Consider the following 27,874-nt stretch of genomic DNA (forward strand, 5'->3'; position numbering starts at 1 on the left):
TTGCTATATTTTAAGATAAAAGCAGGTTTTAATTAAAACAGCAAATCAAGTAAATCACAATTAACTAACAAGCATTCATTATACGCAGGCACTCAGGAAGAGAGCATTCAGGGTATGCTTTTAATATTTTAGCATCTTAGCTTTTAGTATTAAGCATTTCAAATGTCAGAATTTAGACATCAAGCATTTAGTTTAGCCAGCCTGTTGGTATTCAACATGTTTACCATCCAAAATCAGCATTCAGAAGATTGCATGCTGTATAAATCATAGGCTATCTTGTATTTTAGGGTTTAGCCTGTGAGTCTAAGCATTTAGAAGGCGAGTTAGCATCTAGCATGTTGGTATTATAGCACTTTTATCAGCATGTTGCTGCCGTATCTGCATGTTGCAACATAGGCAGTTAGCATGTTGGCAATCAGCACACTAGTTTCCTATATTAGAAATATGCATGTGTGCGTTTGACCTGACTTTCACCTGATGGTGACACTTTTAGTTTGTTTGATTTTGGACAAGAGGCAGGTGAGCAGACAGGTGAAACAGATGAGCCTGGAAGACGAATAAATATAATCTGGTAGGTGAATGACAAGGGAGTGTAATGGGTTTACCATAGGCATAATCAAGGGTAGGTGAGTCATGAGCACACATTTAGGTAATCAATGGATCCCATGAGGACACATGAGGGAAAATAAATTATTTCCTAACTAGATGTTTCACACGGTTTTTGTATATAATTTCTCTTTAGATCCACAACATAAGTTTTACTCTGTGCCATTACCATGGATACTGAAGTGATCGATTCTGATTCATTTTAATATCAAGAGGATCCTTGGTTTGACCTGTGTTAAATATTAGAGTCATTTTTTAATATATTTATCACATGATTTAAAGAAGCCTTGATGTGAACTACCCAACATGTGACTTGTGTGTGTGTGTGTGTGTGTGTGTGATGACACACTACCTGACCTCTCAGGTTTCAGTCAGGGAGGCAAAGCAAGGCGAGGCCAGAAGACACCAGACAGACAGTTAGAGCGACAGACAGACAGGCTAACAGAGAGAGAGAGAGAGAGACAGTCTCACAGAAAGACACAGGTTGACTGACAGGTGGACGGACAATCATACAGGTAGCGAGGCAGAAGGGCTGCTGGGATTTATTTTCAAATAACGGACAGAAGCAGGTATGATTGATCCAGCATCTGTTTATCAGCAGCGACAGGACGGTCAGTGTGTGTGTGTGTGTGTGTGTGTGTGTGTGTGTGTGTGTTTATCAGTGTGTATTCAGTACGTGTGAGCGTGGGAATTCTTCAGCATTAAGACGCCACGGCAGAGATCACATTATTATTATAAATATGATTAAATTCAGTAGAAATTCAACAGTGTAATTCAAATAAAGTTAACGTGACGTCATGTGATGGACGGTAAAATCATAAACCGTTTAAATAAAGTTAGATTCTGTGTTTTCAGATCAAACTGTTCTGGAGACTTTTTGAAGAGGAACTATCCACTAGAGAGTTCCCTGAGAACTGGGGATGTAAAGATTTATTGTGAAATCGTGATAAATCGATCCAAAGGCGTCAAGATTCACCTCGATATACTTTAAAAAATGCATTGCAATAATATGGTGAGTGTCAGCAGCTGCAGAACAGATGCAACTGGCAGCTGCAGAGCCAGATTTTGAAATTGAAAATGCATCACCTTCTTTTAAATCTGAGGTCTGGAAGCATTTTGCCCTTTCCAATCACTTCCTCTTGTTAAGAGAAAAAAACACGTTGAAAAGCCACTGGTAAGCAGGTTAACAGCCCCTATAGGAATCTTTTTTCATATCATTTGTCCACAGTCTCATTTTGTAAAATAAATCGTGAGGGAATCGTATCATTAGTTTAGTGAATCGTTACATCCCTACTGAGAACTACACACGATGGGAACTTTCTTCCCACCGCCATGGTACCTTCTCTGAAGCAGGAGCTAAAAAGGTTCCTTTAAACAGGGTTCTAGGAACTAAGATAGTTCATACTTCCTGCGGTGCAGAATCAATAACAAATGAGAAGGGTTCCCAATGGTTCCTAGAAATATGAAGAAGTTCCTTTAGATTGATTGAACATCTGAGCATCACTGTTGATGGAATAATGGGCCTTAAAAATGAAGTGAACTTGACTTGAGATGTGAATGTTATCGTCTGTGTCATGATGGACTGTTTGAGTAAAGTTGTCTTACGTTGCTATGGTTACATTTGTTACCATGATGGATTTAAATCAAGTTAACTTTATGAAGGTGTGATTAATGTTGTCGTGCTGATGTGCTGTGTTAATAATGGCGACTTCAGCTGTGACCTTACCGTCTGTGTCCTGATTGACAGTTTCAATAAAGTTTTGTCGGCTTAGATTTTTGCTTGTTTTAATTAAGGGCTGTATAAAATAAGGTTCACCTTGCCTTGAGGTATGATATTATTGTTTGATGTCACGCTGGATTTTATAAATAAAGTTGACTCGAGGTGAAGGTTTCTTATTGTCAAATTAAGCAGTTTGATGAAGGTACAAACTCTAGTACACCTGCTGATAAAGTGATTCTCTCTCTCTCTCTCTCTCTCTCTCTTTCTCTCTCTTTCACAGCGCTTCAAAGAACTTGAATAGTTTTTTAATCCCAACAGGAAGCTGAAGATGTCAGCTGGTTATCACAGGTGTCGCAGGGCTAAAAAAAAGTGGCAGTATTTTAAATCCCCGGTGGTAGCAGGTGCCTTCCCTGTACCTGGTCTGGAAGACTAGTGTGTGTAAGAGGGAGATGAACAGGGTGACAGAGTTGTCAGTTTTGTTTTGTTCAGACAGCACACTCAGGATGACACAACTGTTTGTTTTCAGGTGTTTGTTTTGGGGTTTTTTAGGGGGGGTTATTGCAGGTGTCACATGTGATGCCTCTTTTCCAGGTGTTGCAGGTGTATCAGTGCTACAGCAGTTTCAAGTGGTTCGGGTGTTTTTTTAAGTGTTGTGGGTTTTGCATTGCTTTTGCTTTAGTTGTTGTCTGTTTTTCAGGTGTTTATTTCAGGTGTAAACTGGGTTTAGTTGCAGCAGAGTCAGGTGTTGCAGGTGTTCAAAGTGTCGACAGTCATGAATGGCTGTACCGGTCAAAGTGATTTTGTTGGTCGAAGGTCATGTAAACTGATAACTATTTGTCCATTTTTGATTTTTGACATCATTCCTCTGTGACGAAGGCTTCAGACTGCAGCAGCAATGTTCTTCTTGGGAAGATTAGCATCTCTGTGTTACATGGGATTCAGGCTGTTAATAGTTTTAAAGAGCAGCTCTCCGGCTCCACGATATGGTTCAGGTTTGGTTTTATACGTCAGACTTCTGACTCGAGGCGGCAGGTTGGGGTTAGAGTTTAAGACATCTAGCAGACGCAGTATTTTTAGGACATCTGACTGTGTTGAACAAGCTGATCAGGGATCAGATATTAACAACTGCTGCAGTCCAATTTAGCACAGTGGCTGTGGCCAGGCTAACGGCTAGAGGAGCAGGGTCACACTAAAAGGTCAACAGCTCGCCAGAGGAAATAGATTTTAGCTGGTCAGATTAGCGCTGCTAACTTCATTTCAGGATTGTATGTTACTCTATCAGACGGGGTGGGGGGTCCCGACTTAGGAAGGCTTCAATTTACATGGATTATCACACAGCTCTGGTTACAAAAGATATCTGTGACATAGCAGTGATGACAGAGGAGCTAATGCTATCTAGCTAAACACATCGGCTCAAACAGCTGCTAACATCTGCTGGGATATATTCAGATAAATAATATGAATAAGGTAACGAGAAGGTGGATCCTCTCTAAAGTTTAATGTTTACAGTCTTAACATGGTAAACAGTAAATGTCTTATATACACATGTACTGCTCAAATTCACAGTTTGATGTACTGCATACCCCATGTGTTTATGAGACATTTAGCCTATTTTGTTTATTTATCCATGTGTGTCATTAAAGATATTGTTGGGCTATTGTTGCCTTTATGAGAAAGGACATCTGAAGAGAGACAGGGAATGATGTGAGGAGGAAATGGGGGATGACATGGAGCAAATAGCAGAGGCTCGATTCAAACCCACAGCCCCTGTGGCGAGGACTAAATCCTCTGCACATGGGGTGTGCAACATAACCGCTAGGCTATCTGGCGCCCAGTTCTTTATGGGACAGGACAGTGGATAGAGTAGGTAATAATGAGGACAGAGCGGGGAATTACACTTTGTTAGCAGGCTAATGTTAGCATACTTTGGTTAACTCATAACTCATAAATTAAAATAGAACAACTTACCTCACTTATGGGACATCCAAATAATAAGTAGTGAAATTCTTCTTCTTTTCTCGAGTCGTCGACTAAAACAGCTTTATACAAGAGGGCCGTCCCGTCCATGAACATGATGTAAACACAACTCAGATAACAGTAGAGCTAGCAGTCTCGCGCTTCTCACCCATTATTGACAGACAGAGGATGTACATGATGTCTGCTATATTTACATATGTGTGAATACACAGACAGTTATAGTTAAAACTTTAACTTAGAATGAGCTACATAGGACTCTATGACACAAGAAATAGCATAACGTGACACGAAGTACAATAGTTCTCTGTAATAATTTACACATAACGAACACATTGATGGCACAACTCTGGGCCTCTTCCCACGTTTCTTTCTATTCAGAATCTCAGTGGATTTAGGCAGTAATACTTTAGATGCATCGTAAAGTGGTTTCACTTCTTTCGACTTTCTGCCACCTCTCTCCTCCCGGCTCCTCATCTCCATCATCTGCACAGACTGGAGGTGAAAGCAGCTCTTCTACACATTCAAATGCACAACAAGAACAAAAACGCAATATGTTTGCATCATATGTGAATCTGATGTTTAGATGGTGCAGATTTGTAAAAAAGTGATGCACATTGCGTGACTTCATGTACCCTTTCGCCCGGATATTACAACTTTGTACCGAGTGTTGATGTTCTGCTAACTGTGTTAATCCTTCTGACAACCAGCTGGTTTTTAATTGAGATAGTTAAGTTCAAATATTTCACACATATCAGCTAATTAACATGTTTCAACACAGGATGTAGAAATTAACTTGAGATGAACATAATTTATAGACACTGAGCTGTTTACAGGATTACTGAAATCATCCCTACAGGAGGAGTGCATCAGCTGTAGTCTGTCATTCACTGGCTGCAGAACGCTGCAACTCTCTCACACACAAACACACACACACACACACACACACACACACACACACACACACACACACATACGTACGTATCGTTTTATTTTAGCGTGGAGAGCTGACAGAGGAGAGGAAATGCCGGGCGTCTCTGCCTGCGTCCAACAACATTCTGTGGTCTACAGTTGCAAACACACACACACACACACACACACACACACACACACACACACACACACACACACGAACGACGCCACACACACATTAAGCAGAATGACTTTTCTTTATCAGTGTGACACAACACCACACTCTGCTGGAACAACAACAGCGATAACAGCTGTGTGTGCGCGAGTGTTTGTGTGTGTGCGTCAGAGACAGCTTCTTGTCACCTCTTGCACTCTCTGAAAGAAACAGATTTATTTGACTAAAACGCTGAAGTATCCTTTTCACAGTCAGATAATAATTTTCACTTTTTCAGTCCCGGAAAGACAACAAATTAGCTTAGCTTAGCACAAAGAATGATACCAGTGAGAAACTGATATGAATGAATATGAATGCTTGATATACAATACATGTTTGCATTGATACACATTACTTTTTGTAACATGATAGCATTGCTAGCCAACAAGTCAGATTTGTTTTGGGTGAGCATTAAAACAAACAAACAAACAGAATTGTTCTGTATTCTCAATGTTGCAGTACATGTTGAGTTAGCATGTAGGCTATTTTGCAGCTCACTGCAATAAAATACTACAAAACTGCTTTTTATTTGCAATCTCTGAACAGTGATGTAAAGTATAGATAACCATATTTGGCAGCAAGAGTTGCCATCAGCTCTAAACATGTACTGCTATGAACTTAAAACATTTATTAGCTGACTCACTTTCAATGTAGAGACAAATGAATCGGCGCCCTCTTCTGGTGATACGCGACATTGTGACCGACCGATGTTACTGCAGTTAGACTCTGCGAGTCTCTGTGTGGCGCCTGTTATCACGAAGACAAGAGGCTGAATGACATGTTACTGATGGACACACATTCATACAGTACACACACGGGCACTAACACACGTGTTCAACACACACACACACAGACACACACACACACACACACACACAGACACCTTCATTTTAAAGCAGTGAATGAACCACCGACAGCTGACAAAGTAAGTCTTGTTTTCATACGTTAATATTCTTATTGTGGTCGTGTTTGATTAGTTGAGTGTTCAGATAATGTGCACTCATAGTTGAATGTTGTATTTGCCGTACAAGTGTTCAGATATATATGTTCATACATTCTTTGAGATAAGTTCTGTGAATATGTTGTTTTATAAGCAATCCTGTTTTAGAGTGTGTTACAGGTGCACTATGGAGCTTTGGTAGACAAAGTTGAAAAGGTGAAAGTTGGAGATATGTACAGATTCTTAACTCTATGCACAAACTGTCCTCAGAAGAACATTTGGTCCCTGTAAGACTGTTTGGTGATTAAATACACAGTGTCCAGCGAAAGTTTGTGTATTTAATTCAGAAAATACATAGAATTGTTTTACCTCTCCAATGTTCAAATTTGAAATCTTCATATTGCACTTTTAATAATTTTAATGTTACGCTTTAAACTTACAGGCTTAGATGAGCTTGAATGATTATTATTACTGTGAGTGCTTTCAGACCTTTTTTTTAAGAAAATAAGTTTTAGACTAAAGTTGGAACATATGGGAGCCACATTGTTAAGGAAGAGCTGGATGTTTAAATAAATGGATATAATCAGATTTTTGCAACTAAAACACTTTTATTTGCAAAGTTAATGAAAAATGTGTTGGTAACTAACCTAACGTTTGTTTCTATGCAACACATGTTCTCTAAACAGATCTCAACCCGCAGTGGCCAAGCGCTTGATGTGTCACTTTCTTCAGTGGAACTAACCTTCAGTGCTGTAATGATGTTATGCATGGAGCAAAGCCACGACTGTCACCCTCAATGGGTTCACATAGTTTACACAGCGTCCTCCACACTCAAATAACAGGTTTGAGTAGTCCGCTCTGTGTTTTTTTGAGTTCTCCTCTTTTAAGTCACTTCGAGGACTCAGATCTGAAATCCTCCCTGTTTCTGTCTGTATTGTTACACCGGGGTATTTGAGCTGTGGGTGCCTCCTGTTATGGATCCTGGTGATGTACAAGCTGAGGATTCTTGTGTCACGTGCCACGCCCACTCACTAAATGCCATTAGCTGTCTGTGGTTTTAGGCCCAGCTTGAGCCGTAAGAGGAAGCCATTAGAGAGGTCTCCATTCAGGGCACCTGCTGTAGCTGTTGGCTATTTACCAAAGCACATGTCAAATACAGGGGCAGCTGCCTATACTGAGATACCAGTGTAGCACGATTTGACGGTAAAAGCCACTGTTCATGGAAACAGAGGTTAAAAATGGTGGGAGAAGTAGGGAAACTGCTGTAGAAGTTGAGACACTGTGGTACCTGACTGAACCTTTTTTTTTTTTTTTTAAATCAAAGCAATTAAAACATGCAAGTGTCCAAGTAACAAGCCGTGTGGAACTCCATAACTTACTCCTGATTTGCTTCAGGTCCTATAACTCAAGGCTTCTTCACCCCCCCTGAGTGAGCTGAATTTAACATTGTTTATACTTTTTATCTAGCCTTCAAACTTTACAGGGATCCAAACAACATTTGGTTTTAACACAGTGTGGCTGCCTGATAGTGAATACTGCTGTAAAAAATCAGACGTGTCTTATATCTGTTTAGGCAGCTTTGCATGTCCAAATATAAATCATGTATTCTGCATCATCCCCTTTCCCACCCCTTGTATACCTTATCCTTTCATGTCCTTAATTCCTCCTGTGTATCCTTTGCTCCTCTCTGGTATCCGTATGTCCCCTTTCTATGTCCTTATCAGTGACACATCAAACCACCTCCCTATATAGACAGTTCTATGGAAGACTATATTTGTAGCCTTACGCAAAATAAAACCCCAAAGGAACACTACTCAATATGTTTATACACTTGTTGTTGTTGTTGCTGCAGTGATCATAAAATTGTTGCCTTTTTTATTTTCTTTCAGCACAATGCTTATGGTACATATTACTGTGATAGTGAGCATTCGCCGAATTTAGTTAATTTAACAATGTGCAAAATAGTTAATTTTGCACATTGTTAAAAGAAGAATCAAACAAAAACAGTTAAAATAAATCACATGTGCAGGTGAGGTAGAAACCATGAGGACTTGTTTCAAAACCTCACCTTAGGAGATGAAGCAAATTAAAATAAAATAAAAGATTAAGGTTAGGGTAAACCATCACTAATCCCTGATGCACTTTCACTAAACATTTAGACAGAGCTTAAATGTCTCAAACTCAACATCTAAAATAAATAGGGAGTGGGAATTTTATATTTTTACATTATCAGATGTTTAACAGGTGATTTAAAGTGATGTTGTGTTCTGAATAATATTAAAGAGGAAAGAATCTAAATCTGCAGCTTGTTTCAATTTTTATCTTGTTCAATCACTTTATGGATTTGCTTACAAAAAAACGTTACAGCTGATATCTTGATCCTCAACTGACAGCACAGAAAACGTGTGTGTGTGTTTGTGTATGCATGTGCCGTATGTGTGTGTGTGCTGCTGTATTTAGCTGCCTGTAGCCTAATATTTGTGGGAACCAGCAGAGTCTGATAGACGATCTTTGACAGACGGACAGAAAATGGAGCAGACAGTCAGACAGACAGACAGCGAATCAGATGGATTAACAGACAGATAGACGGACAGATAGTCTTACTGACAGACAAAGAGTCAGTGATAGAGACAGACAGAAAACAGCTTTGCAGATAGACTTTCGGTTGGGGTAGTCAGACTGTGAAACACACAGATTGCTTCTCTGACAATGGGACAGATGATCAACAGACACACACACAAACATTTAGACACACACACAAATATTTTCTGCAGCTCTTGGTTCGATCTGACTTGACACAGAATAGAAACAGTTTGATGCACACAGAATCAATAGTGTGCACCAATAATATCAGATAATACAAACAATCTTTCTTTATCTCCCCTCTCAGTGTTACATCAGTGACTTATCATGAGATTTTGGGTCATTTCTCCAGTTCAAGTTTTGCGCCCTCTGTTACAAAGTTACTTATTAAATTTTTTTTATTTTTTATAATGGCGTTCAGTGCCGGCATTTACCTTTGAATCACTGTTACCTAAAACACTTCATTATCATCATCATCATCATCATCATCATCATCTTCATCAGTGACTGAGGGAGTTTAAATCAGCTCAAACAGTTCCTGAAGTTCAGAAAAACTCAGAGAAATAAATCAATCAAGGACATGAAACGAGGAAAGGAAACGAGCGGAGGAGAAGAGGTCAGCGGTTGATCAGAGGGAGGTGAGGAGGGGCTGAAAGAAAATCATGTAGGAACACAGTGTGTGTGTGTGTAAATGTGTGTGTGTGTGTTGTTGGAATGAGCTGGGTCATCGTAGTGGCTGTAATGTTACACCGGAGGGTTAAAATGATGACTCGAAACAGCTGCTACTGCCATGGCAACGCAAGGGTGGGGTCAACCCTGGCAACGATGAAGATTGCGTGTGTGTGTGTGTGTATGTGTGTGTGTGTGTGTTTGCTGCTCTCTATTCACACTCTAACATGTGAACAACTTCCTGCCAGGTGGCTTCAGACTTGTTGCAGGTTTATAAAGTTCATTCAGTACATTGCAGGACCCTGCAGTGAATGTGTGTGTGGTTGAGTGTCAAGTGGGTGACCGTGTGGTTGGCTGAGCTAATATCATCCCAGTCTAAACCAAAGGGCATGATGTGCACTGGCTCTGCAGGAAAGAGGTACAGCAGTTCTGACGAGGAACATGTTTAAAGTTTGTGCATTGAATCTTCAGAAGAAAATTGAAGAATCCTGAAGGTGTGCAGAGTCTTTAAGGTTGGCGATGTCAAGAGACTAAAGTGGACAAGTGCTGGGAGTGTGCAGAAGACAGTGAGCAGTGAATGTGAAGAACCTAAGCAATAACTCGGTCGAAGATGTGCAATTACTTTGCAGTGGTGGTGAAGAGGAAATGTGAAGTTGCTCTGCAAAAGACAATGTACAGTGTTTTTTCCTGCTGAAAATTCTTAGAGACACTGCAGTTCAAAATGTGTTTGGAAGATGTACAGTAAAACGGAGAACGATATGCAGTGGCCCTGCAGTAGATTTGTAGTAACTTTGCAATGGGAGATGTCCAGTGGCTCTGGAGTAGAGAACGTGCAGTGACTCTTAACTAGAAAGTGTCCAGTGACTTTATTCTTAGAATAAAATCAAGAGTGATTTCGCAGAAGATTTTCAGCGACTATCCAGCAGATAATACACAGTGAAGGTGAGCCCTGACTGCAGTGTCTCTGAAGAGGAAAATATGCAGGTAAAAGTGATTATAACAAATATGTAAAATAACTCTGTGATAAACAGTGACGACAAAGTGAGTTACTCTACTGTAAGAGATGTTCAGTGACTGAGGAGGAAAATGTGCAGTTAATCAGAAGTCATTGATGTGCTGGGACTCTTAAGAAGAACTTTCACAATTATTCTGCAGCGTAAAATGTGAAGTGACTTTCCAGGCAGACATGTGCAGTGACTTTGTGTATTTGTTGATTTGTTAGGAGCCCCATTAGCTGTACCCCGAGAGCTCAGCTATTTTCTCCCACAAGATGTTTCACTAACTCTGGAGTAGAATATGTCGTATGTGCAGAAACGTTTCAGAAGATGCTGTGCAGTGACTTTTTAAACAATGAGCAGTGACTCTGCAGTAAGAGGAACGCAGTGACTCTGGAGAGGTACATTTGTAGTGATTTTACAGTCGACTTTGTGTCATGTATGCAAAAAATGTTCAGTGACATTGAAGTAGCAGAAGTGCAGTTGCTTTACAGTAGTAGTACAGTGACTCTGAAGAATAAAATGCCCAAGGACTTCAAAGTAGTTGATATTTCGTGACTCCGCAGTAGAGGAAATGAAGTGACTGCAGTATAGGTGAGCAGTGAATACAAAGTGGTCAGCTAGGGACTGATGCAAGAGGTATGATGTTTTGTGAAGAAAGAAATGTACGTTGATTTTGCAGGAGAAAATGTGTATTGCCTTTGCAATCATGTGCAGTGTACTTGCAATAGAAGATGTAAAGTAACTCTGACTGTTGTGATGAATGTACAGCCAGTAAGATGTGCAGTGACTTGTTAGTTGATTTGCAGTGACTCAGCAGTCTGACATTTAAAAAAAAAAAAAAAAAGTTTTCTTGCAGATAATGAAGCTTTTGAGTTTCTTCTGCATGTCTCCGTGTTTGCTTTTTCCACATGAATGTTTCACTGCATCATTATGTCGCTCTTCCTCTCACCTGACAGGAGGTAGTTGCTAGGTGAAGGTGGGGTTCAGGCAGATCTGCATGATGCCAGGATGGCACCTTTGCTGCCCCCTGTTGGTTCAGAAGTCTTCAGACGGTTCACACCAGCCTCGTTGGAGGAAGCCCAGCGAAGACGTGAGGCGGAGGAGCAGGAGCAACAAAGGAGGAAGGAGAAGAACATAGAGGTAAGCATAGTGAGCAGTACGTATTTCTCTGTGATTGGATGTCTCTCTGATTGGCTGTTGCTGTGATTGACAGATACCAGAAGAAAAGCTTCCTAAACCTGCCAGTGACCTTGAGGCTGGCAAGGCCCTCCCCTTCATCTATGGAGATCCGCCGCCTGAGCTTCTCAACACCCCATTGGAGGAACTGGATCCCTTCTACCAATCACAGATGGTATCTACATATCTGACTTGTCTCTTTCCCTCGTCTTTCTTTCTTTCTCTGTCTCTCTCACCTCCTTCTGACCTGTCTTTCTCTCTCCAGACCTTTATCGTGCTCGGTAAAGGAAACGTCATCTACAGATTCAATGCTGAGCCGGCTTGTTACCTGCTGACTCCGTTCAACCTACTGAGGCGTATCGCCATCAAAGTCCTCATTCACTCATATCCTTTATGATGTCTCACTGTACTCTTTCATGATGCACTTGTTGATAAAGTGCACACTTTGTTTTCGCCTGACAAGTCACGTATTTTAAGATTCACAGTCACAGATTTGAAGCTTCCATCAGCAGGTTACTTATTATGTCCTTAAAACTAAAACTTTATTCAGTTTGTTCATCATGGTGACAATTCTGGCAAACTGCGCGTTCATGACGTTGAGCGACCCTCCACCCTGGAGCAAGACTGTGGAGTGAGAGAGCACACAAACACCAATGCAATAAAATCAGAGAAAAAACATGTTTACAGCATGCAAAAAAGGATTTGACCTGAATATCTCTTTTTTTTTTTTATGGAAACTGTTAAGCATGTTGGAGCTGTTTCCAGGACACGTATGGCTGCATGTTTGACTGTTAGGTTGAGTTAGTATTTCCAACATGGCGACCACTATCATTTGGCTTCAAATCATAACGTTGCATAAACCAATGGGTGACTGAGACTACATCCATGATCAGTCAGCATTTCTAGTCTCAACTTGACATTTTCCTTGTTTTTGGTGTTTCTGTGAAACAGATATGTGTTTACATTCATCTACACGTTTGAAGCTACAATCAAAGTTCTGTCGCGAGGATTCTGTCGTGGAGGGTTCACTTTCCTGAAAGACCCCTGGAACTGGCTGGACTTCATGGTCATCAGCATGGCGTGAGGCTTAGTGTCACTTAATGATGACAATGATGATTAGGATGGCGTTGGTGATGATGATGTTAATGATGGTGTCTTGCTGTGTAATAGGTACCTGACAGAGTTTGTGGATTTGGGAAACGTTTCTGTGTTGAGGACGTTCAGAGTTCTCCGAGCTCTGAAGACCATTACAGTCATCCCTGGTCAGTGAGCATGTGTCGCCTTTTTAAGGCTTCCTTAACACCCAATACCCACCCGAAAAAGCATCATGACATACCGCCAAAAAAGCTGAACCATCAAAAACCATCAGTGTTGATGACCCCATCTCACAGGTCTGAAGACGATTGTCGGAGCTCTCATCCAATCCGTGAAGAAGCTGGCTGATGTCATGATCTTGACAGTGTTCTGCCTCTGCGTCTTCGCTCTGATTGGTCTGCAGCTCTTCATGGGAAACCTGCGGCAGAAATGTGTCCTGATACCACCCATGCTTCTTGGCAACCAAACGTCTGACGTTGAACTTGATACTGGATACCGTGCCAATGATACCTATGGCAACCATACCAATGGCAATGATACAGACTTTTTATTCTATGAGCACATAAACAACCCAGGTACTAACTCTACCACTCAAACTCCAATATCAATCACTCAGTCTTAATTTGTCTATTTGTGCCTGTTCAACATAAACTAACCCGTCTGCCTGCCTGTCTGTCTTCATGATAGACAACTACTACCACGTCCCTGGCCAGGCTGATGCTCTGCTGTGTGGAAATGGCTCTGATGCCGGGTACACTCTTATCACTTTAACACATTTTAGTGAGAAGGATTATAATGATGATCTCTATGATGACCATGTTTCTAATAATGGTGGTGTTTTCAGAGCCTGTCCAGAGGGTTACATGTGTCTGAAGGCAGGCAGAAATCCAAACTATGGCTACACCAGCTACGACTCGTTTTGGTGGGCATACCTGTCACTCTTCAGACTGATGACTCAGGACTTCTGGGAAAACCTCTTCCATCTGGTCAGTAACTCACCAGTTCCAGTACAGACACATGGTCCTCACGTGTAGGCCGTAACTCAATGTGAAATCACACACTGGGACACCGCTATTAGCCGTTGTTGTGGATGCAATTCGTGATTACAGAGCTTCTTTACAGTGCTGCTGCGAAATCAAAATCTGTAAGCGGCTCAAAGGAGTTGAATCATTGTAATGGTTAATAAATCATTCAACCAATCAAAGCAGAATGGATGAACAGAGAGAAATCAACGTTTACACATGCTCTTCTTTATGAAATAAATGTATATGCTTTTTGAAGGTTCAGTGCTAAAGGACAAAAGCCGAACTTGTGGTCTCTCACTTGTTGCTTTCTCTCCGTAGACTCTGCGAGCAGCAGGTAAAACCTACATGATCTTCTTCGTAGTCGTCATCTTCCTCGGGTCCTTCTACCTCATTAACCTCATCCTGGCTGTGGTTGCCATGGCGTACGCTGAGCAGAATGAGGCAACCTTGGCAGAGGCCAAACAGAAGGAGGAGGAGTACGCTCAGATCCTGGAGGCGCTGAAGGCTAGAGAGGAGGAGGTTTGAAGGATGATGCAACAAACAACTTCCCCATTTTCATCAACCAAACTAGCGAGCCAACATTTGGTCTTTTCCTTACAGCAGGCAGCCTGCAGAGCAGCGCTGGCTGAGCAACAGGAGAGAAGGAATTCATCAGGAGAAATAATTAGCCAGGAGCAAGAACATACTGCCATGGGTGGTATGTTCAGTATTCATAAAGGCTTGAAAGTGTTGTTTTGAAAAGCATGCTGATGTACACTGACCCTAATGCATGAAAACATAATGACGATGAGGGGTTTTATGAATAAAACTGGCCTGACTCAATCAGTTTCTTACTTATTGTTTTTTAAGGTTAAGTCTGGAGGCCTTCGTCTTATTAACCTGATGTGTATTTCAGACTTTGAAGAAGACCAGCGTCCCTGTCCACCATGTTGGTATGCCTTCGCCAATATTTTCCTGAAATGGGACTGCTGTGGCTGTTGGCGGTGGCTCAAAGGATGGCTCTACATCATTGTCATGGACCCATTTGTGGACCTTGGCATCACTATCTGCATCGTCCTCAACACCGTCTTCATGGCCATGGAGCATTATCCAATGACGGACGAGTTTGATAACGTTCTGAGCGTTGGAAATCTGGTCAGTGAGGGATAAAATGACTGGCTGTCGTTTGTCAAAGAGTGAAGCAGCTATGGTTTCATCAAAAAATCTAAATCTTTAAGATGAATAAATGACTTTATACCACAGACTGTTAAAGAAAGAAAAGAAAAAGATAACAGCTCCCAGCTAGCAAACCTAAAGTATTTGGTGCTTCCCCTATTGACTGTCTGCAGAATAGGAAATAAGCTAATAATTAATATATGAGACATTGGTCGAACTATAAACTCAAAATTTTATTCTGAAAGGCCCCGTGTCAGTTTTTCTGATAATTTTTAAAAAGGTAAAACTCCATAAATGGCAACAGAGTAGAGGGAACCGCAATAAGAAATGTAACATCAAACACTCCATCAAACCGACGTAAAAATCAAAAAATCAATTCTTCTGTGGACTGAATTGAAGTGAAGGAGCCGTTTTATCTAAAAGTTTTATGTTTGTTTTGGTCAGCGGAAAGGGTGGGATGTCAAAACTGCTACAAAGTCTACTGCCCAACTCTGGCTCCAAATAAAGTTAACTGCACAAAATGTCAGCGCCTGTCGTGAGGCTTAAGTTGCACGACAACAGGAGGAGGTGAAGACACATCATCCATCTCTTCATGTCGCCTGTGGTTTGCACACATTATCACTGCATGGTGCAGCATAGTAAAGACAAGCATAGACACCATCTATTCACCCATAAGCAAACACTTGCAAGAAAAATCTTTCCTTTAACAGTTGGAAACGTTGAACAGATGCAGAATCATTGATAAACAGCAATCTGCTGAGACAGCCTGTGTTGAGGGAAAACAGAGAGGGGTTTTTGGAATACGATGTGAACAATTACAAAAGACAATGGATGAATTCCTAAAAGTAGTGCAAAATGTAACACTTCTGTAAAGTTTATTAAATCTAATCCAACAAGTTCACATTACTCCAAAAATGTACTCAAGTACATGTAAAGGATTCAATTATTACGCACTTCCTCCGGCCCCTTGTTCTTACCGCCTCCTGCTGACTCTCCTCAGGTCTTCACAGGGATCTTCACCGCTGAGATGGTCCTCAAACTTTTGGCCATGGACCCGTACTACTACTTCCAGGTCAGACGTCCTGTTTGCCAGGGCACACTTATAATGATTGGCAGCTGCTCCCATGGTAAGACCAACGGTTCTTTTTTTATGGTTTCAGGTGGGCTGGAACATCTTCGACAGCATCATCGTCACCATGAGTCTGGTAGAGTTGGGATTGGCTGATGTTCAAGGCCTGTCTGTGCTGCGCTCCTTCCGATTGGTTAGAGCGAGATAATCTTCATCTTTTTCACTTTAACAATGAACAAAGTGTTGTTCACTTGTGTGTCTACCTGTTTCCTTGCCTCTCCTTACCTGCCTCTCTGCCTTTCACAAATCCAGATGCGAGTGTTCAAGCTGGCCAAGTCGTGGCCAACCCTCAACATGTTGATTAAAATCATCGGAAACTCTGTGGGCGCTCTGGGAAATCTGACTCTGGTTCTGGCCATCATTGTCTTCATCTTTGCGGTTGTCGGCATGCAGCTGTTTGGAAAGAATTACAAAGACTGCGTGTGTCGGATCTCAGACGATTGCGAGCTTCCTCGGTGGCACATGTTCGATTTTTTCCATGCCTTCCTCATCATCTTCAGGGTCCTGTGTGGAGAGTGGATAGAGACCATGTGGGACTGCATGGAGGTCTCTGGTCAGGCCATGTGCCTGATCGTCTTCATGATGGTTCTCGTCATTGGAAACCTGGTGGTGAGTTGTGCTTTGACCTAAGCCTGTTTTGATAGGTCTTTAATCCAGCCCACCAAGCTTGGCTATGAACAAATGAATGTTTAGGATAGATGGCTTTGGGTTCGGATTTGAATCAAGCTGACGTCTTGAATCTGTTACTTCTATTTGTGTAGATTGTTGAACCCCTTCCAGTCTTTGTGTCTTTGTCCTTTTTGTGTTTAGGTCTTGAACTGTGTTTGGCCCTTTTGGTCATGATTTAGTTCCTATCTTTTTTATCCATTCCTTTCTTTGTTTTAGCATGGTTGTGACTTCGTGCTAGGGTCAGTTGTCTTCCTGTCGAAAAGTTGCCCAGTCGACATGTTGAATATATCTTGGAAAAGTCCCGAAAGTCCTCAGTAAAACTGCCACTTCTGATGGGCACTTCACACAGCATCATCTGCTACCTGTAGTGGTAATGGGTGAAAGTGACCTGTAGTGTAAAAAGCACTTTGAGTGGTTCGGAGAAAAGTGCCTTAAAAGTACCTTTTTTCTCTATCTGGTTTAAGGTCCTAAATCTTTTCCTGGCCTTGTTGCTGAGTTCATTCAGTGGGGATAATCTGGCAGCTCCTGAAGAAGAAGGAGAAAACAATTTGCAGATTGCCATAAACAGAATCAATCGTGCCATTGCCTGGATAAAGACATGGATCATAGAACATATATGGCTTTTAATTGGAAAGAGAGACCACGTAAACCCAAGCCAAAATGGTAAGACTAGACCTGGAGGGATTAAAATACTGCATCACGGTGTAAAATAAATTCACTGCTGCTGAATCTCTGTGTCTCAGTGAAAACACAGCAGCATTTTTATAGTATGTTTAAGTGGCATGGCTTTTTGTACAAATGTGAAGACGAATCAGTGTTAATGGGAACGTGTAGATAAAAGATGCAAAACATAATTAAGATTCATAGAGATGGATGAAGACCTTTTTTTCTTTGGCAGATCCAAAATAAACAACCTGTGACACAAATCAATTAGGTGTTACTATTCTTGGTGGTTTCGAATTTCTGTTGAGCTCCAGTTGTTATAACAGTTCAGTGTTCAAATGTTAAAAACACTTGTTTTTAAAGGTTTGAGTTCCAAAATGTTTCTTTATCAATAATAATACCAGTTTGTGGTTATATCACCAGCTGTCTGCAGTGAGGAGGATAACAACACTACATCAAAGGAAGTCTTGGCGTTGACTTATGTGCCCTCAGACCAGAGCATGTCAGATGTCAAAGCCCCCAACTATAAACATAGCAACCTGAGCAGCAACTACCACAACATCGCTTCTCTGAGGGTTCCCATCGCTGAGGCCGAGTCCGACTTTGAGACCCCTGATAACGATGAGGATGATGAAGAAGACGAGGAGGAAGATGATGAGGAGGAAGAAGAGACAGAAAAGAACATGGAAAAAAACTCCCAGGTAAACCTGTCTTTCTTTAATTCATTAGTAAGATGTCTCGAGTAGAGCATAGAAAGAGTGGAAATAGAAAGGACAAAAACACAAATACGACCGTATACATGAACTCAACAATCAACACAAACACAACCCTAATGTAAACACAATAAGATCATAGATATGAATCCTTAAAATTAATATGAATAATAATGTTTGAGAGTATGACCCTGAAAACAAGGACAAACACATTCAGGAATAACAACACAAACATGGATTCATGGATTCATGGATAGGAACAACAAGCTGCATCGTATCACTAAATCTAAATCTCGATGTGTCTTGTCCAGTGTGATGATTCATCGATTTGCAGCACCGTACAGAAAATTCCTGAAGTCCAGGAAGACGAAGAAGATATGGATCAAGATTCAAACGCACCAGTGGACTGCTTCACTGAAAGTACAAACACACACCTGCAAAACACACTCAAACATTTGCATTCTTAACCCAAGTGGCTGATTACTATAAAAGGACTTTATGTTTATATTTAAGAGTGTTACAAACGCTGTCCATGTCTGGACATCGACACGTCCCAGGGTAGAGGAAAGACGTGGGCTAACTTAAGGAGGACATGTTTCACCATTGTGGAGCACAACTACTTTGAGACCTTTATCATCTTCATGATCCTGATGAGCAGCGGAGCTCTGGTAAAAAAAAAAAAAAAAAGTGACTTTCTGGTATCATGGGTTATTGAAGCATATTGTCATTTTGTTTGTGTACCTACTGCTCAGTGCTCCTGGATTGTGATTGGTGTGTTTACTTAGCAGGTCAGATCTTATTGGATCTTAGGATTGTGTGCAGTTTGGAACTAACCCTTTGGAGACAACATGGCTGACAGCAGAGCACTGATGTACTGACTGTAGGGCCACTAACAAGCCTGATGTGTGGACAACGAAAAACGATTTGAAGTCTCACTACTAACATTGCTTCCTAAAGTATCTCAGGTAGTATCATTGTTGTTGCACTGCTTATTTTTTTCATGATTTTGAAATTTAATATACTAGCCATTTTTTTCGTTACTGAAATTTGAACTGTTGGTTAAACATACTGCTTTACACAGACTTCAATATGAGACACAAGTGATTCCTAGTCCCCATATTGATGTACTGTAATGTATTACACACCTGTTGGAGAACACCTGGTCAGATGGTAATGTTCATCTGTATGCTAACAGGCCTTTGAGGATATCCACTTGGAGCAACGGCGTGCCATAAAGATCATTCTGGAGTATGCTGACCAGGTGTTTACCTACGTGTTCGTGGTGGAGATGATTCTCAAGTGGGTTGCCTATGGATTCAAGACTTACTTCACCAACGCCTGGTGCTGGCTCGACTTTCTCATTGTAGACGTAAGAACACGGTTTATGAGAAAAAACAAGCTGAAGAAAGTGCCATCCCATCAGTGTGAACAGAGCTGAAAACAAACCCAGAAGGGGAGTGGCCTCACTCTTCTATTAGAAAGTCATCACTCAGAGATATAATTAATGAGCATATCATTGATATATAAATGATTAAAATGTATTGTACTTGTATTAAATGTAGTGACCTATACCAACAGCAGTGATGCTACAATGATGTATTTGGTAGTCAAACATGAAGCAAGACAGGTTGATTATGGGAGGGAGTGTGGTGTGATGTCTTCAACAGGTGTGCTGTGTCTTCCAGGTGTCTCTGATATCTCTGACGGCAAACATCCTGGGATACTCTGACCTGGGAGCCATAAAGTCTTTAAGGACTCTGAGAGCCCTGAGGCCCCTGAGGGCCCTGTCTCGCTTTGAGGGCATGAGGGTAAGACTGAAACGTAAAGCAAAAAATGTGACCCTCTATCCTCATGTTTCTTTTGCCCCCTATCTTCCTCTTAACCTTTGCCCCCAAATGGTGCTAACCATCCAGAGTATTACCTGTCACGCTTGCCCTTCTCTACATGTGAAAATCGCAGGTCCAGACTCTTCACACTTATCACATGTCCTTCCTCTTGGGTTCTCTTTTCATCTGTATAAAACCTTTTGTTTCTCCAGCAAGCTATTTTTACTGTCATTTTATGTCTGGTGTTCAAGCTGGCTTCCTACACAGTTAAAACATGTAAGCATGTTTTGTTTTCAAGCTGCAAAGTAAACTGAAACAGTCCTCGACTTGGATTACAGCATTTCGTGTCTTTGCAGGCTCTTGTCTGTTTAAAAAAAGTTATTATAAAAGTTTTGCTTTCTTCCAATTGTGACCTTACCTGTGTCCATGCAGGTGGTTGTGAACGCCCTGGTTGGAGCCATCCCATCCATTTTTAATGTCCTGCTGGTGTGTCTGATCTTCTGGCTGATCTTCAGCATCATGGGCGTAAATTTGTTTGCGGGTAAGTTTTATTACTGTTTTAATGAGACGTCTGAGGAGCCGTTCAGCCCAGAAGAAGTCAACAACAAGACGCAGTGTTTGAACCTCATCGCCGAAAACTTCACCGAAGTCCGCTGGAGGAACGTTAAAGTCAACTATGACAACGTCGGGATGGGATACCTATCGCTGTTGCAAATAGTGAGTCTTACCACTCAACATATGCTGTTAGATATAGAAAAGTATCAGTCTGATATACAATTATTAAAGCATTAATATAACCGCAAAACACTATTTTCGAATTTCTTATTCCCTTTGAATCTCAAATGTTAAGAGGGGAATTTTATAACAGAAAAAACTCTCAAAGCAAAAACATGTGAACTTGATTTTTGTAGTTGTGTGAGTCTCACTGTCTATACAGACAACTGGACTCTTTGATAAGCAGTCGTAGCTACATTAAAACTCATCTTCTTGTTTTTTTTCAGGCCACATTTAAAGGGTGGATGGATATTATGTATGCCGCTGTGGACACCAGAAACGTCAGTTCACCAACGTATAGTTTTATAAACACTGGAACTATAATTCTTGATCTAATATTTTTCGTATTTATGTAATATGTTTGTATTTATGCTAGCACTATTACTGAAACCGATGCCGTCGCTACGACTAAAACTGGCAGTCAGTTTGGTTCTAAAACTGGCCTTGGCTCTAATAGAGGAACTAATACTTGAACAAATACTAAGAAATTATTTTTTGCTGAGACTGATGCTAGAACTAATATTGGTCATAATAATAACACTTGCATTAATAGTATGAGTAAATACTTAGGGGAAGACAAATGCGAGAACTGATTCTGGTTAAATGTAGTTATGGAACTTTAACACCATTATTACGTGCTAGGTTTCTACATAACTGATGTACAGTATCTAGTTACTGTCCAAATTTAAAGATATTTACAGTGTTTCTTATTACTTTATGTGAAACAGCTAACAACAACATACAACAGTTTATTGACATAGATTCAGTGTGTGAGGTTATGCTAACGTCAGTACTGTAGCATCCTGGTAGAAAGGATTGTCACCTGCAATGAACAAAAACAGGAGGTCATGAGTTTTCTCTCTGGGACATACCAACGTTATTTTTTCCTGCTTTAGTTAAACAACAAGAATATATAGCAGTGAGTTTTAGTTTGTGTGCAGGAAGGAAAACCTATCTTACAAGAACGAAGCACAGAGCAAAACAACAACACACACTACACTAGCTGTCAGAGAGCCCAGTGATGCAGACACCGGAGAACCAGTTTCTGCTAATGTTAGCTTGGCTGACCAAGAAGGAGATCATATGATTATACAAATACGAAGCTTGATTTAAAACTCTGCCTGTCCTACGATCTGTAAAACCTGACTGGTAAACTTTTTAAAAATGATAAACAGGTAAAGGAATGGAAAGATACTAACAAAATGTGTATTGACGGGGGGGGGGGGGGGGGGGGGGGGGGGGGGTGCAGATGCTATTACTCATACCTGCATGATAACTGGTCTTGTGTAACCAAAGATAACATGTTTATGAAGTATGTTTTTGTACACAGGTGTTTTGGTTCTTAAAATGATCAAATGATAACTATTTTAAACTGACTTGACTTTAGTCAGGTTACCATTGTTACCATACTGTGTTTGTACAGGTGGAGGATCAGCCGATGTATGAGGCCAATTTGTACATGTACATTTACTTTGTCTGCTTCATCATCTTCGGCTCCTTCTTCACCCTGAACCTCTTCATCGGAGTCATCATTGACAACTTCAACCAGCAGAAATCTAAGATATGTTTTAAACCAAACAGACTTTATTTTATCTGATAAAAGGGATTCAGTTGAATTTTCTATTTCTCTGTGAGTAAATGTAATCTCTTTGTTTCTTTACATGGGGGGACAAGATCTTTTCATGACAGAAGAGCAGAAGAAATATTACAATGCAATGAAAAAACTAGGCTCCAAAAAACCACAGAAACCAGTCCCACGACCGGAGGTCAGTCAACTTAATTTCTGTGTAATTTAACTAAACCCGACACTTGATTCTGATTCAGGATTTCTTTGTTAACTTGTTTTCTCTGATTCTGTTGCCATAGAATAAGTTCCAAGGTCTGGTCTTTGACCTGGTCACCCAACAGATTTTCGACATCTTCATCATGGTGTTGATCTGCCTCAACATGGTGACAATGATGGTGGAGACAGATGAGCAGAGCCCAGAGAAAGAAAACCTCCTGTACTGGATTAACCTGGTCTTCATTGTGGTCTTCACCACGGAGTGTAGTCTAAAGATCATTGCGCTCCGGCAGCACTACTTTGCTATTGGCTGGAACATATTCGACTTTGTTGTCGTCATCTTGTCCATCGTTGGTGAGTTGGCTGATCCATGTCATCCTTTCATCTGATGATGTCATATTGTGATCAGTCGTTCCAATGTGTCCAAATGTCTTCTCTTTACGTTCAAGGATAAATCCCTTCATATTCAACTGAATCCAAATATAAACTAAGTGTTCAAGACTTTATGTAGTCTGAACATGCTGTCTGATATTTTATATACCAAATAATCAATTACTTCTATGTTCTTTGATTCCTTCAGGACTCCTCCTTGCTGACATCATAGAGAAGTATTTTGTCTCACCCACACTCTTTCGTGTGATCCGATTGGCTCGTATTGGCCGAGTTCTCCGGCTCATTCGTGGAGCCAAGGGAATCCGCACTCTGCTGTTTGCCCTGATGATGTCGCTTCCTGCCCTCTTCAATATCGGCCTCCTCCTCTTCCTCATAATGTTCATCTTCTCAATCTTCGGCATGTCCAACTTTGCCTACGTCAAAAAGGAGGCAATGATTGACGACATGTTCAACTTTGAGACTTTTGGGAACAGCATGATCTGCTTGTTTATGATTACCACGTCAGCTGGATGGGACGGGCTGCTGAACCCCATCATGAACACGCCGCCCGACTGTGACCCCAACGTAGAGAACCCTGGATCCCCAGTTAGAGGGAACTGTGGCAGCCCAGCCATTGGCATCGTCTTCTTCACCACCTACATCATTATGTCTTTCCTGGTGGTGGTCAACATGTACATCGCCATCATCCTGGAGAACTTTAATGTAGCCACAGAGGAGAGTGCGGACCCTCTGTGTGAGGACGACTTTGAAATGTTCTATGAAACCTGGGAGAAGTTTGACCCCGACGCTTCACAGTTCATCCAATACAGGTGAGTCCACACAGCCTAAAGTATGTGTAACTGATCCAAACATAACTTCCATACTGTTGCTCATTTCCTTTTTTCGTGCTCCACAGTAAGCTGTCCAACTTTTGTGACACTCTGAAGGATCCTCTGAGGATTCCTAAACCAAACACCATCCAGCTGATCCACATGGATCTGCCTCTGGTTCCTGGAGATAAAATTCACTGTCTGGACATCCTGCTAGCCCTCACTGCACAGGTAAACTTACCTTGTCAGCAAAATAGGTTGGGTCAACATTTACTTACATTGTATTCTGAGTTGGTGTTGGGATTGTGTTAGTGTTGATCTGGATCTGATAAAGTATTAAAATGTCTCACCTTGTGCAGGTTTTGGGAGATGCAGGCGGGATGGATGCCCTCAAAGCCAGTATGGAGGAAAAGTTCATGGCCAACAACCCCTCCAAGGTTCTACTTTATTCTATTACTCCAACTTCTGTTTTAAAATCTAAAAAGACGTGTTAAAGGAAGAATGTGCGACTTTTTGATCCAGTAGCTGTCGCCCTTGAGCACCAGCATTAAACCGAAACAAATTATTGTTTGTCAAAACCTCCGCTAATCTGCAGCCTCTCTGACAGCGGCACACCTCTAAACCCTCTCCACTTGCTCGAATGAAGGATTTATCAATTGGAATGAACAATAATTAAGCCCAAGGGCCGGTCAAAATTGTCCTTTGCTCGAGTTGCAATTGGCTGTGGCCTGCATTGTTGTGTTAGCAGGCTAATGGTAGCACACTTAGCCTTTTGAGTAGGCTATGTTTTTCTTCTTTTCTCTAGTCCTTGACTAAAAGGCTTTATACCCAAGCGGCTCAAAGTTTCTGCAACCCCTCGTGCACCCCTAAGGTTTTTAAATTTAAAAAAAGTTCTGATATAAAAGCATAATCAAACTCTTGCTGTATGCAGACGATTTGGCTTACTATGTTTCAGTATGACAATGAGAGACCAAGTTCATTGATGGGATCATAGTTTAGGGTTGGGATTTTATATGTCTGATTTGGTTATGTTTTATCAAAGCAAACTAATGCCACATGCTTGTTACAGGTGTCGTATGAACCAATCAGCAGCACTCTGCGGAGGAAACAGGAAGAGGTGGCAGCAAGTGTGATCCAGAGAGCATACAGAAAACATCTCCTCCAGAGAACAATCAAACTTGCGTCCTACAAATACCGAGAGAAGCAGGAGGGTGGACGAGATAAGGAATCGCCACCTGAGACTGAAGGACTACTCTGTGAACGAATGAGTCAGCTGTACGGAGACAAGGAGGAGACAGAGCAGCAGCCTTCGCGCATTTCACGTGCGGGTTCTCCTGCCAGAGTGGAGCTGCAGAGTGAGATTCTCCTGCACGCTGCTCCTCCCATCAGAGTCCCTGACTTCCTGCGAGATGAGGACCTGAAGGAGTCTATTGTTTAATAATAGCCAAAGCTTGTGAAGTTTTCACTTTGGGAGGGATGAGGACTCAACAGAGCGACAAATCGCAGCAGAGACGGCTGTGTGTCTGATAAGTGGATGCGGCAGATTGACTGTTAGTGACGGTTAAAATCTGCTACAAGGTTATAAAACTGTCATTGGATCTTTTGCTCTTCTTCTGGCTTTTGCACTTGAAAACATTTTATCAATGTGTTTTTATTTATTATTTGTGCTAAGGTGTGGTGAAAGTTTTTAAAACTATCTATGTGTTACTAACGTAAGCTATTTATAATCCAGACTACTAACAATTTACAGCTTCATCAGTCGGTCAAAATGTAAACCAACTCTTTGACTCTCATACTGCTGCAACGATCAGACCCTCAGGTCACTTTTCAACACATTTAATTAGGTCTCAGAGGTCCCCAAAACTTGTCTGAAGTTTCTTGCCAAAACTCCACTCCGATGCTGCATGCCTATAAACCCTCTATTTAAGCCAAGAAACAGTCTGTTTCTGTGTCTGTAGCTTTAAATGCAAGTCAGCTGTGTCTGACCGCTCCCCTTTGGAAGGGCTTGGGTGGCTTGGGCATTCTTGTGTCAATCCCAATTCTTCACTTTTAGAAGGCCGATTTAGAGGGCAGAATAACCACCTATAGCTGTGGGAGTGTCACCCACCTGGAGGTGAAGTTACTGCCCTTTGTGATGTCACAAAGGGAAAAGCTCCAAAACGGCCTGTTTTTTTGGCAAAAGGCGAAGAGGACGGAGTTTTTTTCACATTTTGGGGGTTGAAGACTGACTACTACTAAAATAGGGGAAAGTGTTTTTGCACAGTATGTGACCTTAAATGGACCAGTTAACAGCCAATCAAAGCGGTTTTAGACCCCGAGGGTAAATTCGGATTTTACACTCGATTATTCTAGAGACATGCTTCACAAATGCACAAACCCAACCTGTGGAGATGTAATAATGGACAGATGTCAGAGTGTGGGGGCAGCCCACAGGAGGCGCCCCTGAGCTGGTGGGGGTGCCTCCAGCTACAAGACTTACTTCCATATTTTGGTCAGGACTTGAATCGGCGACCCTTCGGTTCCCAACCCAAATCCCTTCAGATTGAGCTCCTGCCACCCCTTCTTCATACTGCCGCCCTTACTTCAGTGTCTCACAAAGTGGTTTTGTGACTTACCTAATAACATGGACTGTGTCTCGACCGTGAGAGTTCGGCCCCGAATCATGGTTGACAGATACAGTTACCAATATGAACAAGTTACATGAGGTGAGAGGAAGCAGACAGCATGCATCTGATCATAACTTCACAATAAAATAAACAGGTTGCAGTTTGACAACATTATTTATTCTACGATCATATTGTGTTAAGAACTGAGTTTTTTGGTCTCTCGGATCTCAGATTGAATTTATATTTAAAAAGCAGAAAGCTCAATGTGTCATTGGCTCACATAACTTTTTTAATTAACAATGTTTTATTAGGATTTTATTTCCTGTTTCACTGTAATGTAAAGAGAAGGTTCAGATGTTGTCTCTCACGTGCAGGTTGCTCAGTAAAAATGGATTTACCTGAAGCTCTCTCTGCTTCAACGAGCAGATCCTTCACTTTCTTTCTTTTTTTCTTTCTTGATCTCTTCGCTTTGTGTCTTTATTATTTGAAATATTTTTCTATGAAATCTCGTCTTTCAGTGTTTAATATCATATTTAATGCTTCAATGTAATTCATGAGTCAGCGCAGTAAAGATTTGTTCACTGAAACATGTTTTTCTTTTCGTCTTTGGCTTTATTCAAAGAATAAACTCAGAGATTAGGTGTGCTAAACTTGTTGTTAAGCGCTTCAAGTGATTGGCTGTTTGAGTGTCAGACATCAGCCTGCTAATTGGTCAATTTAAAAATGTTTGAAGGAATATGCTCATCAGTTGAAACCTGCAGTGATGAAAAAGTCATTAAAGCTTGAAACTGTCCTGAAAATGTTTCTTCTGTCGTTCTTCAGGATCACCTGAACTTCACATTTAGCTTTATAACACCAAACACCCAATGAATGCCACCCTGTTTTATATGTCTCACAAGAGGCTGCCTCTGTGTGGTGGCTCTGCAGTATGAGGAATATTAAAGAAGTAATGAAAACTTGTCAACAAAGTTCGGGTATCGACACCGACATTAAGTTAAGAAGGACCAACATGCAGCACGGCTGGAACTACACCATGCTTTTTACTATTTACCACTTTAATTAATAAACACTCACAACATGTCCATCTGTAAATTTATATACACGTGTCCAACTCTAAATGTCCGCCTCTAAAGCTGTTAAATACCTGGACATCAGCACACCTTTATATGTCATACTTTTAAACCAGTTAAACTTTATGACGTGCTTTTTTTTATTGTATAATCACAGTTACATCTTTAACTTTGTATTCACCACGTTTGAGCTGTATGTCTTTATACCTGCACACACCTGTACATTTGTATACCTCAGTACAGTGCCAGGGGTCATCGACTTCATTTGTTCAAGGGCCAGCTTTTCTCTTCTCACACACTGTGGAAGCAGGACTTTAAAATATGCTTACACATAAGCCTGGCAGCTGTCAAGCACGATGGGAAGAAGCTGGT

General features: G+C 41.2%; 1 protein-coding gene across 1 annotated transcript; it reads left to right on the forward strand.

Moving 5' to 3' along the window:
• The first annotated feature begins 1,019 nt into the window (after positions 1-1,019).
• Positions 1,020-27,222, forward strand: scn4ab (sodium channel, voltage-gated, type IV, alpha, b). Its single transcript, XM_079366575.1, has 31 exons — positions 1,020-1,175; positions 11,573-11,756; positions 11,830-11,967; positions 12,058-12,175; positions 12,333-12,423; positions 12,744-12,872; positions 12,963-13,054; positions 13,184-13,462; positions 13,575-13,638; positions 13,732-13,873; positions 14,231-14,431; positions 14,513-14,609; positions 14,808-15,046; positions 16,068-16,139; positions 16,228-16,329; positions 16,449-16,805; positions 17,330-17,528; positions 17,952-18,229; positions 18,553-18,661; positions 18,755-18,909; positions 19,437-19,610; positions 19,927-20,049; positions 20,500-20,784; positions 21,069-21,122; positions 22,265-22,402; positions 22,503-22,607; positions 22,708-22,978; positions 23,205-23,826; positions 23,913-24,057; positions 24,186-24,263; positions 24,896-27,222. Exons 2-31 carry the CDS (start codon positions 11,625-11,627, stop codon positions 25,262-25,264), a joined length of 5,358 nt encoding a protein of 1,785 aa, XP_079222701.1. The 5' UTR covers positions 1,020-1,175; positions 11,573-11,624; the 3' UTR covers positions 25,265-27,222.
• The last annotated feature ends 652 nt before the right edge of the window (positions 27,223-27,874 follow it).

The sequence above is a fragment of the Symphodus melops genome (assembly GCF_947650265.1).
Source record: "Symphodus melops genome assembly, chromosome: 17".
NCBI lineage: Eukaryota > Metazoa > Chordata > Actinopteri > Labriformes > Labridae > Symphodus > Symphodus melops.

Bases quoted from the DNA above. Each gene is read 5' to 3' on its own strand.
- scn4ab (XM_079366575.1), top strand. From the start codon at position 11,625: ATGGCACCTTTGCTGCCCCCTGTTGGTTCAGAAGTCTTCAGACGGTTC. The intron at 17,529-17,951 runs GTAAGACTAGAC...TTATATCACCAG, and splicing joins CGTAAACCCAAGCCAAAATG to CTGTCTGCAGTGAGGAGGAT. The intron at 21,123-22,264 runs GTCAGTTCACCA...GTGTTTGTACAG, and splicing joins CCGCTGTGGACACCAGAAAC to GTGGAGGATCAGCCGATGTA.